Source organism: Pocillopora verrucosa, chromosome 6, assembly GCF_036669915.1.
Source record: "Pocillopora verrucosa isolate sample1 chromosome 6, ASM3666991v2, whole genome shotgun sequence".
Classification (NCBI taxonomy): Eukaryota; Metazoa; Cnidaria; class Anthozoa; order Scleractinia; family Pocilloporidae; genus Pocillopora; species Pocillopora verrucosa.
Genome location: NC_089317.1, coordinates 21,576,632 through 21,590,530, shown reverse-complemented (window position 1 = coordinate 21,590,530; position 13,899 = coordinate 21,576,632). Strand labels below are relative to the sequence as shown.

Sequence of the window (13,899 nt, the reverse complement as noted above, 5' to 3'; positions counted from 1 at the left end):
AAGATATATTCGCGGTTTTAGAGGAGGTTTTTAGGGTGAATTAAAAAAATTATTTTTTCGAATTGTTTTCAATCACTAAAACAACAAAGATATATACAAAAAGAAGATTTATCACTATAGGACAGAATGTCGAAAAATATCCCTTAGACTCAAATAATTAATTTGAAAGAAAGATTTCCCCAGAGCTGGAACAGACACCAACAAACCAGACCGTCTGGATACGTTTCTCCTTGTCAAACATAAATTTTCCTTTGATTACTGTTTATGAAAGAAACTCCGCTCGATTCAGCCACATCGTGAATTATTTATGTAGAGTGACTCTTTTGTGTTGTTCGCGTTAATTATCTTCGGTATAAATTGACGCATCTTTTAGTTCGAGAGGTCAAAACTACTCGAAATGTTACAGTTAAATTTTCGAGCATATTCCTGTAGTCAAAGGTGAGTAAAAATAATAACTCCTCAATAAATAGTAGATTAATTTATTTAACTGAGAGAAAAAAAAGCAAACTGTACTTCATTTTAAGTGCTTTTAACAATACTTCATATCTCAATCAACAAACTGTTTGATTTCGCCCGTTTGTTTTGTATTTTACAAGGCCATCTTCTCGACGATTTCGCTCATATTCTTTCTTTACCGTATGGTTAAAAAAAACTGCCAAAGCTTGCATATCTACCACAACAACAGCAGGGTCCGTAAAATTAAATTTGATAAAACGAAACATGACAGAAGATACAATTCTAGTTCCTCGTTGAACTACTTGCCTCGTCGAATCAAATTTTCTTGTGTTTACCACAGACATACGCAAACTTTCAGTGATATTTTTATCAGGCTAACAAGAGACGAATTTGTAAAAATATTCATCGTAAATTTAAACTGCATGTAGAATGTTTTATCCTGAGTCTGAGTTTTCGAATTGAAATAATTGATGAATTTAGTCATGCATCATTTTGAATAATGTCGAGGCTTTTCAATTGAATGTCTGTTGTAGTCGTTTAATTTTAGTATCGCTCAGTAATCGTGTGTATCAATAAAGCACGGCGTTTGAAATTGACTTATAACTGGAGAACTCCCAGGAGAGTCAAACTGGTCTTTTCTTCAAAATATATCTTCTAAATGCTAACAAGTACGCTAATTTGGTTGAGAGTCATGCTCTGTTATAATCTCTGTGTACTAAAATATTGTTAGGGACAACATTTGTCATTCTTAGTTTCGATTTTGTTTTGTTTTCAGTAAGCATACGACGATAATAGCCAAGATCTTGCGGTATTATAATCGAAAATTGGTTTTCTTTTTCCTTTCTAAGAAGATAAAAATCTACGTTAAGAAGGATTTCAGAATGTTTACATCTACATACCCAGCTGTAGATGTTTGAAAAGTGGACCAAAATGATTATGATAAATTAGCGCACGTCTTGGCCAATAAAATTTGAACTTAGTGCTATTATTTTACAGTAATAAAAGGTTCAGTCCGAAACATATGTGTAACTGGCAAAAACTAAGTTATGGTGAGGTTAAATAATTGTCTTTTCTTTCTCCTGCATGCTTTTGTTCACATCCTCATAAGTGGAAGACGTACAAAATTCGACCAATCAGGACCAGTCATCGGGTTAACCGTTTTGGTCTCGTGTTTGTCTCGTAGAGAAGAGTCCACAGTAATGGTTTCTTACTTCGTATCTGCTTTTTGGTTGGTCTTTCAACGTCACGCCACTTTCTCTCAACCAGTCAAACGCAAAGCTAATGTTAATCGCGCGTCTGTTCAAAGCTCATCCTTGGATGGCAAATTTTAAACGCCAACCGTCCATTTAACAAGAAATTAAAAAGTCATCAAAATTCTTAGCAAGCTCTAGTGTAGGACCCATCAAAATCTAGGAGCGGACTGCGGGAAAAAGCTCGCAATTGTCGCATTGGCAAAAAAATATTTATACTCTCGTATGAAGCAATTTTTACTGGAAATTAAACAAAGTGCCGAAATATGAGGAGGGACTGGATGCGAATATTCAACCCGCTCTTCATTGAGGCCCTTTTTTTCTCGTCAAACCACAAGAAACCCACACTACTGATGTTACCGTTTGCACATTTGACTAGCTGGAAACTTGATCAGTCGTTGGTTTTTGCGTTAAATATTCTCGGTTAAGATGCGAATAAACTTTTACGCAGAATTTTGCGTATTGATTGGTATAAAACGAGTGTTATGAATAAATCCCATACTTCTCCCCAAATACAAATAATCGAACGGTCGCACCGTTTGTGTGAGATCTCTGTGGTCATACAAGGAAGCTTCCGAGTGTATTGTGGGAGGGGAAAGTGAACTGACTGGCTTCATCATACGAAGGTTGAAGCACTGTTAGAAAATAAATAATTGTAATTTAGCTGTATTATGAAATTGATAATCAGTTGTAAGCGCCAGAACATTTTTCTGTGCATAACTCAGAACAGAAAATTGAAGTGAAATTTTCCAATAGAAAAGAAGTAGTTTACCAAACACGCGACGAAATGTACCGTTTCCGAAATTTCTCCGTTCATATCCCAATTTACGAAATTGGGTTGCCCTAACAAATATTGGAGGTATAGAATTAAGAACGAACACTCTTTTCGCTGCTCAAAAATATGCGCACACGAATCAATTCATATGCAAATGAACCTTCGAGAACTTTAGCAGAAGGGCCGGCCGGGAAAATTATTTAAATATATAACCAACCAGCAAGTTGATATTTCTCGCGTTACTCCTAAATTGCAAGTGCATCGGAATAAATCGTGTTCCAAGTTTCAGTGAAATTAACCACTGAGTGCTCATGGTGAGTGAAACTATAGAGCTTTTGCCTTTATTTTTGTGGCTTGGTGAGTTCTGTCTTATTATCGAGGATAAACATGAGTGCAAGTGAAGCATACAACCTGGGTATGATATTTATTATATCAATCAACAGGATCAGTTAGCGAATGAATATTTTAACGCATGTTTGGGCTCGATATTCACGCAAATTTCAAATTAAGGATCTATTTCAACTAAAATTTGGAGAGATCTAAATTTGCGAAATGTTTCAAAATGCTCTTTACGATTAAGGCATATTTTTAGTAGAATCGCGTAGCATACGCATATCATGTAAGTATTCAATAGAAAACTAAGGTAACAGGTGAATGTATTTTAGATTTTGTTCCTGTTTAGTCGAGCGTAAAGTAGAGAGCAAAAAAAAAAAAAACAAGAGTTGATAATCGAAAGAGAAAATTTTAAAATGTCACTGAATGTCTGAGAAGTACAAGTTTGCATCCAATAAGACAGACAATCGTGCACTATCCTTTTAATTGAAATATGGAATAACGTCTTAACTCGTGTTCTAAAAATCCCAATTTTCACGTCGCCAAATCGTAAACTCGAAAATTAATAGTGTAATTTGTTGTAAAAATAATGGGTGGAGGGCTTGCCAACATAATGACACCTCTAATAACAGTGTACATGTGATATTTAGCGGGTAAATATTTCACCGTTTGTCTGGGCTAAACACGCAAAATTTTGAAGTAGGGAAATATTCTTCAATCAAATTTTAACGGATTCGAGGTTTCAGAAATGTTTCAGAATCCGTAGAATTTTCGATGTAAGTATGTTGTCAGAGCAAGAGCTGGAAAATATTCAAATCCGGTGCAGTATTTTCATTAGTTTTTTCGCAACAAGATATATTGGCTGACTTTTTAAAGTGTTTTTCAAGAAAAAATGTACAATAAAGAAAGTGTTTTTGTTTTCGTATGAGAAATTATTTTCAAAATCGATGTACTAGACGTGGTTCGGTTTCATGCAGATGGACTGCCAACCACCATTCTCCTGACCGACCGTTTTGATTCATTATCAAACTTGTCATCGTTTTTTTCGCGAATATCCTAATTGCGCGTTCCACTTTGAAAACTCGAGGAAGTAAAATCTCTATCATAAAACAATGGTTGAAATGTCGGGTAATACAATGATATATCCGGTAAACCATGCAAGTGGATTTTCTAATTGCTATTAAAACAGAGTATGGTTTAAAGCCAGCATAGTTTATGCAAATCCTGCCATGTATGTTAATTTGCTAACGACTATTTTTTGAAAATATAATTTGTCGCATAATTAAAGGTACTTTCGGGCTCACTATCATTCAAAAGAAAAATCGATATTGCAGTTTTTGATAAAATATTGTATCAAGTGGGTAGAGCTTAAAAAAACAATAACTTTTCCCCTTACTGTTTAGTTGTGCTGGAAGATTAAAAAGTACGTAAAGATGTTGTTACTAAGAGTAAACTTTAACTAAACGACTTTTACAAATTTTGTATCGAAAGCTGAAACATATTTTCGGTTTCTTGGGAGAATCGCAGCTTGATATACCCGCTTGGCATTTTTCCTGAGGCGATAGCGCGCGATCGACCTTGCTAGAAATTTCCTTTTTTCACGTTCTCTTGTCTTTTATTTTTATACCACGACGACCTATCGTCTTATTCTGTCATTTTATCACCCAGTAAACAATTAAATTCTGACAGTTTACAAACCATTAGCGAGAACTATTGTTTAATTGTTTGCGAAAGCCTCTACTCCAAGGCAAATTTTTTAAGGGCACCTGCTGCCCTCCCCTGTCCCTCTGAATGTTAGTCCGCAGGATGGCATGGACACATTGGCAATTGACAACATTTGAAGGGAAAGAGAGGCGAAAGAACATCACTGACATGGCTCTGGATAAGTGCCCTAACTTATTGTGTTTGGGGGCGTAGCAAAAAAGAGCAATTGCTCTTGATGGCATGGGGCATAAGGGGTCAGTCATCATCATCACCTGCGGGTAGGGGTTGGTGGATTTTGGTTGTGACACAAAAAAGGTTCACTTGATCCCCCCTTAGTTATCAGTTTATTGGGAGTCAATCTTATACAGTCACTCCTCTATCTCCTCTATACTCTATTGGCGACATCTGATCCTCCTTCCGTTCCCCCGGAAACCCCCTTTCCCCCCCCCCCCTGTGATAAATGCTGACTGGTCTCTAAGCCTGGGTGACTGCAAATAGAACTCAATGTTAACCGAACTACTCTCGACTGTGATTCTGTGGGATGGGAAATGAGGTGGGACCAATTAACTCATCTTCACCTTTATCAGGATAGGGAGAAATTTTGACATAAAGTAGACTCACAGCAAAAAAGGGTGTTGACTGAACCCTGATGTCATCTCCCTTAGAACGGTTCCTCGAAATGTAACGCAACATGACATTCCATAGAAAAGCTGTGGACACTATGAAGTGCTACCTGTGTGCAGGTCAATTTGAGAGACATAAACATCCATCAAAGCTAACGATTACAACAGTAGACGGCGAAGGTTACTAACTCATCAAGAGGCATTAAAGAGGCTCGAAATATTATCAAATCCGAGACAATCGGAAGCTTTTTTAGAAAAATTCGCTCAAAGACATTCGTGCACAGAGACAAGATAGATGTTATGTAGAATGGAATCAGGTTGGGATGACTACAGCCCTTCTCTCACTCTCCTTCCTCGACTCGATCCATCCAAGCCTCGAATGGGATGTGACAAGTTCCAGGGAAAGCCAAAGCAAAATGTCTAGGGGTCACTGTACTTGACATCAATTAGCGCCACTGTGGTTTTTTTAGTTAAAACATCAGGTACACAAGAATGCTGAAATGCAATGACAATTCATTTGATTCAATTAGTCCGGTATAAACATAACAAGGGCGGAAACAAGAAACATCAACAAACAGTCTTTTATCGAACTTAGCGCAGGTTAAATGTTATCAGCAAAAATACAACTAGGCAGCTTTCGTCTCAGCGTGCGATACGACGCGGTATCACCCGGTGCATTTCTAACCATCGCGCAGGTTCCCACAAGGGTACCTGTTATCTCTCTATAAGGGCAGCTGATAACTAGTGATAACACCCGGTGATAAACACACCGAGTTTTTAATGGAATCACGAAGGTCTTCTGTCCCGTTTTTGCTTATCATGAAATAATGAAAATCAGAATATATCAATAACGGATTTACTTATTCTTAGATGTGGAATCAATGGCGCAGATACAAGGTGACTGAGGGATAACTTGGCGAAAACCGATTTAAATGGTGTCATTTCGCCCCAAAGATTTCAAAAGGTAAGTTTGTATCCACTCTCTCAATAGCCACGCTTAAAACTCTAACCACATTAACAAAGCTGACTGAAATTGTTGATGCAACAGATAACACGAAACAACAACCCCTTAAAAAAAGATATGCAAACGTGAATTTTCCTTTGATTCGCCGCCCACGGAAATTGCAATCGATTGATCGAAATTTATTTCGGCGTTGATGCGTCTATCAAAGTTTAGCATCTGTTACTTAGCGTGAATTGGTTTCTTATGGCGCCCTTAAGAAATTCATTCTGATGCATATCTCTTCTGCCTTGTAAGGAAAAGTGTTAGTCATCAAACATCTTAAAACTTTGGTGGCTATGGGAGAAAAAATATATAATTGTTTTTGTTTGAATTTTAGAGCGTTAACACTTTCGACATGAGGGTATAAATAAATAAATAAATAAATCAAGAGGAAGAGGGGTGAGCGTTTGAGAGAAATTTGGGTTGAGTATGTCGATCAGACTTAAAACTTTGACCCTGTTAAGAAAAATCTCTTCATTTTGCCAAGCTGTTCTGGATTAAGAATTTTAATAGATTGTGGTTTCTCTACCCCATCCAGCTGCTTACGCGCTTCCATTATACTGAGACAGAGTGTTTAGAATTATATTGAACCCTCTAACTCCCATGAGTGACCAATACTGAATTTCTCATTATAATATCGATACAATATCAAGCGGACAAGTGATGAGAATAAAGAAAAATATCAATGAGGGCATGATTAGTTGATCCACTACCAAATTCTCTCAACAAACAAATAAGGATGATACGGCAGACAGACAGGAGAATAAATAAATCTTATTAGACGTTTTGGTGTGTAGTATCGCTGAGTATTTTTACGAGTTATGTCGTAATTTGATGAGCCCGATACAAACAACGAGTAAAAATATTCAGCGATACTACACACCAAAACTTCTAATAAGATATTTAGTATCCAACTGCTGAGTCTTTCTGCTCATTTCTCATAAGGAGGGAAAAGCAAAGCGGATAGAGAAGCGTAGCGCGCGCAGCCGACTGCTTAAACAGGTTTTTTTTTACAGTACAAAATAACCAATTGTCCAAATAACCTTAAAATTTCGCTGGATATTTTTTACTCAATTCGTGCATTATTTGTACTTTACTTTGTGCATGATAACAACTGATATTCTCTTGGTTTCCAACTGTTATAGCAGTAACTACTTGAATCGCTTACGTCGGAATTTTTATCAAGGAGGATTCAAGTAAAAAGCGAAACAAAATTAGTTTACTGTTGAGTTATCACGACTTCAGCAAGCGAAAAATGTTACCGCAAACACAAGAAGTATTGATACAAAAAAAATGCTTCCAAATAAGATCTAGATTTGTTCGTTTATTAATCTAAGTATCTCATTACGAGGCGATTTTTATATCAAAATAATATGTAAGATTTTCTCTTTCTTTCCTTCTCTCTCTCTTTTTTTTTTAGCTCTTTTACTAAAGAATAGAACTCGTTTATGAGTTCGGCTGCCATGTCATTTACCAAATCGGAAGTGCTTTGTAAACTTCATCATGGTGTTTTAGGTTTGGCAGTTACTTCTTGTTCAGATTTCCCCGTTCAAGACCTTTCCAACCAGTTTCAGCTCATTTTCAGAAGGGAAGTTTTTGTACCTGACAGTACAGTGATCCTTTCATGTTTTGTCATTCACTTGGGTGGTAGATGGGGGATGATTCTCAAATGATCACTTTCAGTTGTTAAGAGGATTAGGATTATCGGGCAGGGTTTCCTCAAGACCTTTTATGGACATATGTTGATAGTAATTATGTCATTGGAGTCATCTAACGAAGAGAAGATCTCATCACCGATTTGGAAAAGAAAAATCCGCGAGTAAATTGCAGCAACTGTTTTCCAAAGAATACAATTGTATTTCCAGCATGACAGAGTGACATGACACTATTCAAACGGTTGAATGATTTTTAAATCAGTCAACAGTTAAAACATGAAACGAGCACAGTTACGATCTGAGTAAAAAATTAAAGTATCGTATTTCAAACCTACATTTAGACGTTTTAGGATGCGGGCCAACTCATCAGCAACGAAATATAACAGCAATATTAATCTAGACGTTTTGGGCAGAAGCGAAAATAGGTACGAGATCAATGAACCTTTTAAAAAGGAGTTTATTCACCAAGAACAAATCACTTGTTATTTCTTTGTCCTCAATTGACGTAAATTGAGTGTGATACTTTTCCGGCAAAAGGTGTCTATCACTACAAAGGAATATTTAAGAGTTCACGGGGCAAAGCGAGACAAGATTTCCGAGGGTACTTCATTCAACATGCAATATTATGCCGACGTCATAAGTAGTATGCCAAGCGTTCTGACACCTTTACAAATTGTGCAACGTTTTACATCCGAGATATTGCCACAAAGTTACGTGAACCGTGTCAAAGTATTCTCCTATTTCTGTTCTAGGGTAAAAGATGACTGAGATCCTGTTCAAAATATTAGTGGCACTAGTTCAGTTGATTTCGCTGCAATGGACATCCATTTGTGGTAAGTTTGACGGATGTTTTGGTTATAAATTTTTTAAAATATTGACAAATGCCCTGCGAGAATGTTTCGCTGTGTTTATGTTCCTTTTTCTCGTGGTTTGTAAGCTTAAAGCTACCCCTATTAGCTGAGATTAAGAAAGGACAATGCGTTTGAAATAGTTCAAGAATTCAATTTTTATCTTCTGTACTGATGAAATACACAGATGAAATGCAAGACTTGATCGGTAGAGGGAAATGTTGTCATTTTGTTTTAAAATATTGATTAAAAATGCGACTTCGCTCACAACAAGTTCAGTCAGATATTAGAAGGGGCGAGGATTTCTTTACACTCGCACGTGAAGTTGCTAAAGAGAGACTGATCGTAGTCTAACTTCGACACAAAATCTAACATCAGATCCGCGTCGGAAACCACTCGGAAAGAGCTCTTGTCACATGATTCGTTGGTGCAAGCTACGGTCTTGAAGCGTCATTCGTGTACATCAACAATCACGTATCACATCTGAGAAGGAGCAAAGGTTAGGCATGTAGCCTACCTGGAGGGGGCGTAAGCCAACGCGAATGGTGCTTGCGCTCAATTTTACATGAGTGCTAAAAGCAGTGATAAACGGCTGTTAGTATTGTTTTTGATTTTAAACTGACCACTGCAGCCCAGTGAACCTGACCGCTTAACACACCAGCAAACGCTCGTCTGTCGATTACGCCTTAGATGGCATGTAAATGCATGGCATTTCAACCGAACATAGCAAAATAGCGCGATTAATCTTTGTCACTCATCACCTGGTAAGTTACTTACCAGGCGAGCCCTTATCGTTTAGGCTTCCTGTTGAGTCTCGCTCCAGAAGATGAACTCTGAGCCTCAATCGCGAGACGTCCTTGAAATGCCCGCAGTCTTTGTGGGTAGAGAACTAAATTACCACAGTAAAAACCACTACTTTACGTGATTTTTTTGTCCAACATTTGAAACCTTGTGAGCAAGACTAATTAGGATTACAAAGTGCTTTTCTGGGCCTCACACAACAAAAAAGTTATTGATTCTTAAAATTAAAAGTTATTTTCCTCGTCTTCAGATGGCACTGTCTATGTTCCCAAAGGGAATTATACAATACCCGAGGGCGGCGAATTAAGTATAAATTGTTCTGCGACAGACGAGGCACTTACAGGTTGGTTTACGTTCAGCGGAAAGAAGATAACTAATGACCCGTCAGCAAGAGTCCACGTAAGATCAAGTGGAAGTTTGAAGTACTTAGAGATCCCTAAGGTCAACAAGGCAGACCGAGGAACCTACGAATGTAGAGGCACAAGGAACAAGACGCAAATCCGGCTGAATGTCGAATGTAAGTATCATGAGAGGAGGGGGACGAAGTAACGACTTAAATGTAATCTAGGACCCATGCTCCCTGCGACTGATCTTGACTTAGATCTTTAAGGGTCAGTCAGCTCAAGGGACAATGATTTAAAAGCCCATTCTGATGGAGCTTATCCCATTTCGTTTCCGTTGAATAAAGCGGGAAGGAGTACTGTGACTCACCTCTACCTCGGAAGATATGCCAGTCTATCGCAGGTTAATTTAGTAAGGTTTTCCTTACTTTTCATTAGAACCCATTTATGCTCTTGGGTCTCTTGGGCGCTCGGGAAATGAGCATGCGTTCATTCAACCGAAAAAACAGCGGAAATCTGCGATACTGTGTTTCTCATGGCGGAACATGCGCAAGCGCTACGAATAATTGCATTTGGTAAGAGAAAGAAAAGAGGAATACCTCAAAAATTATACCTTTTCCAGACTGTAAGTCATTGCTTTCTTTCTCCGTGCAAATGTAAAGCGTCTGGACAGAAGTGTCGCAAAACGCAGGTGAACAAGTCTGAATGAATGACTGAGAGAGTATGGGGCGAGTATTAGAGACCAATCAAAGAGTATTGTAGTCTATAGGGACACCGGTGAGATTACATTAATCAAGTATTAAACCTAATGATAGCCCTCTTTTTTTGTTTGCAGATAGCCCCGTTTTGATCAGTGAAAGCTCCACGCACGGAACGATATTTTCATCATTAGACAGTAATGAGGAAATAATACTGAAATGTAAATTTGATGGTTTTCCAGTTCCCGAATTAAAGTTCCAATTCGCTGGTGTTAATTTGAATAGCATTTTCAACGCATCCGGGTTTGTTTCCTACAAGTTTCGTGTTACAAGACCAAGGGACTTTGGATTTTACAGCTGTGTGGCTGAAAATAAGATGGGTACAGTAACACATTACATTGAGGTTTACGAAAGAGGTGAGTTTAAATTCTTAAAAACTCGATTGATTAAGGTGATATATTCAGTTAAGAAAACGGGAACCGAACTGCCGCCTGTTTTGCCGCCAGTTTTGCCTTGATTTCACTTGTTGACATCAAAGGAATCACTTTACAGCTTGCACAGCTTGTAAAAAGTTTAACTGAAATTTTCAAACCTTTTGTTTCAAAAGTAGAGTGTTTTAGATACATACCTATTTCTAAGGCTTCGTAGAGAAATGAAAACGGAGGCTTTGAAGATGTTGACGAAAAAAGGCGTCATGTATTTTCGCCTGCATCTGCATTTTGAGGTTTTCCGAGTGGACAGTAGATAAAAACGCTTCAAAAAGTATATGTTCTCAAGTGAAAATGTTTTGCTTCATTTCACTTGCTACGGAAAGTCACATTGTAAAAGCGCAAGTGCTGAGTGGGGCATTTTGCTATCTTCCCGTTCCAGGTCCTCCTGAGCCTCCAAATAACGTGCAAGCTTCATCGACGTGTGACAGTATAGAGGTCACGTGGGAGGCGTCTCTCAAGGATGGTGGAAGCCCCGTGACAGGCTACACCGTCAAACTTTTGAATGGAGGCGAATCAGTTGCATCGGAATCTTTAACAAATTTAAGTCGCTCCAAGAGCTTTACAAATCTTAAAAAGAAAACTGAATACGAAGTTCGATTGAATTCTAACAACGCACTTGGCGGTGGAGAGTGGAGAAGTATTTCTCTCAATACTACTGTTGCATGTAAGGAAATACGTGGCATATCCAAGGCCTGTTCGAATTAGGGATCGGTCATTATTTATCGCCAGTGGGGTGGGGTTCGGAGGAGTTTGGTTATGTCACGTGTCCCCCATAAGGCTCTTCAAATTTCTTGTGATCCCCACCCCTCCCCCCTTCCTCATTGGTGGTCAATTTCCCATGGTCCCCTTTCATAGCCTTTAGGCGACGACTGGTTCTCCCTCGGTTTCCACTGAAAACCATGTGATCGCGTCCAATATCTTCCACCCCCCTTCCCCCCTGCAAAGCGATAAATAATGACTGATTGTGTAAAAGCCTCGGCCACCAGAAATCTGTGTTTAGCTCTGATTGATTTATCATTTTTTTACGTTTATTCTGAACTGGTATTTGAAATTGCCTCCATCCCAGGAAGCTACGTTTTGCGAGGCCGTGCATATTTTCGAGCAAACCACGGTCTTTACTGAGACGAATATAATTTCCTCGACGAGCAAAGCTCAGGGTTGTTTGACTTGCGAAATAGGTTCTTTTTATTGGTATTGCTGCAATAAGCTATGACTGAAATAAAATCGTAGAGCACCACTCTTCGGGGATTGGTTTGGACGACATTTTCCTTCGCCAAGAGGTGATGCCTTCGCAGACGTTCTACGCGTTTCTTGACATCCCAAGAACGGCTGCGAAAAGGACTTGTTGGATGAAGGAAGAGATAAAAATTTTTACAAGGGACCTGCAGTCTTAACCGTTAGCAAGTAAGCAAACTGTTAAAAACTTTATCCAAGCTAATTTTCTCTTCTTTCTTAGGTCCTGAAAAACGTGGATCTTCAGGCAGCGCGTTAAAAGTTGTAACTTCGATTCTTACGCTGATAATGTCGACGTCCGTTCACCTGGTGCTTTGAGTATGGATTGTTGCCCTGGTACTGGTACTGTCACTATGTTTAGAGATATTTGGCGCACCAAACACGCTTGAATAAAACTGTCGAGATTACTGGGAAAAGTTAATGAGAGTATCAACAAGATTCAGCACTTGCGTGGTGTGTGGTGTGGTGTCCAAACATAGAAAATCACTCAGGAAGCTTAGAACTCTTAGCACTGGGCTGGTACTGGATTAAATCTCAAAAAATAGAGAAATTTCTTCAGAGACAGACAGAAATACAAAATTTAATTTATGTTAAAGTTTCCCTTGTCCTTTTAATTAAGGTTTATATTTTTCAGCATATAACCTACCCTATAGTGATGAACAGACGAGGGAAACGGTGAGAAACCTGGATACGAGTGCCTTAGCTTGGGGTGTTTCCCATCCCTTTCTCTCTTAGAGCCGCTGAAAGTCAGAGTAATTTAACTAACAATGCCATTTCTCTTCCAAAATTTCGCTTTCGTGAGTGGTGGCCACTTCCAAAGACTGTCTCACGTAACAAAACGTACGCCGAGAGAGATAGGTGATTGACTCCCATTTTCGGAATTAAGAAGATAATTAAAATTTTCATTAAGCGGAGTGGATTCAGTTATCGGTAATATTCTCCTACAATGTCTTTGCGTTAAACTTTTAGACGAAGCTTTTCTCAAATGTTGGTGGATGGGATGTACGTGGACATTGTGTCGCTCTATAAAGTTGATTTAACATTTTTGCTGTTATAAGAGGGGAACCTCTCTTGCGTCGATGAGCTCCCCTTGCTATTTTGTCAAAGAAATGTAAACAAATGAAGAAATAGATAACAAAAAATTGATATAAAAAACAAAAAACAATACAAAAATAATTTCTAGTTATGGTCGCCTAAGAGTGAAATGAGGTTAATGTAGATATGGAAAAATTACCTATACCAAACATTTTCGTTGCATTCCTTAGCTCACTTAGAGATTTATTTATTCAAACTGTTGCTATACGCTAGACCTTTTTTCAAGGTGTGCAATAAAATCAGTTGTGTTTTTCTTTTTCTCAGTATAAATGTCTCTTTCCTGTTGTTAAGTCCATTATGATAGAGATCGTGAGCACGCGAGGGACATGGATTTGCAAACCAAGTGCATCAACTTCAGAAGCTTGGTCCAAATGGGGGTGCTGAAAATGACTTCCACGCTTTGATCTTTGATAGGATGAGAATTTGGAGAACAGGGCGCCACACCTTCACAGAGAATTCTGCCTTTACCTGCTCTCCCCTCTCTCCTCCTCTCTAGAAGATCTCTCCTTACCTCTTTCCTTCCCTCTCTCCTCCCCTCCAGAGGATCTATCCTTACCTCTCTCCTCCCCTCTCTCCTTCCCCTCTAGAGGATT

The 13,899-nt window shown here is 38.5% G+C and overlaps 1 protein-coding gene across 7 annotated transcripts; it reads left to right on the top strand.

Moving 5' to 3' along the window:
* The first annotated feature begins 344 nt into the window (after positions 1–344).
* LOC131776358 (contactin-3) lies at positions 345–13,568 on the top strand. Of its 7 annotated transcripts, none has more exons than XM_059092523.2 (7): positions 345–438; positions 6,012–6,105; positions 8,552–8,632; positions 9,699–9,965; positions 10,625–10,903; positions 11,358–11,642; positions 12,435–13,568. In XM_059092523.2, exons 3-7 carry the CDS (start codon positions 8,560–8,562, stop codon positions 12,527–12,529), a joined length of 999 nt encoding a protein of 332 aa, XP_058948506.1. In that variant the 5' UTR covers positions 345–438; positions 6,012–6,105; positions 8,552–8,559; the 3' UTR covers positions 12,530–13,568. The 7 variants fall into 7 exon arrangements, with proteins under 7 accessions (XP_058948506.1, XP_058948504.1, XP_058948507.1 ...); XM_059092521.2 differs by lacking the exon at positions 345–438 and adding an exon at positions 2,694–2,795; XM_059092524.2 differs by lacking the exon at positions 345–438 and adding an exon at positions 5,884–5,935.
* Positions 13,569–13,899: the final 331 nt, after the last annotated feature.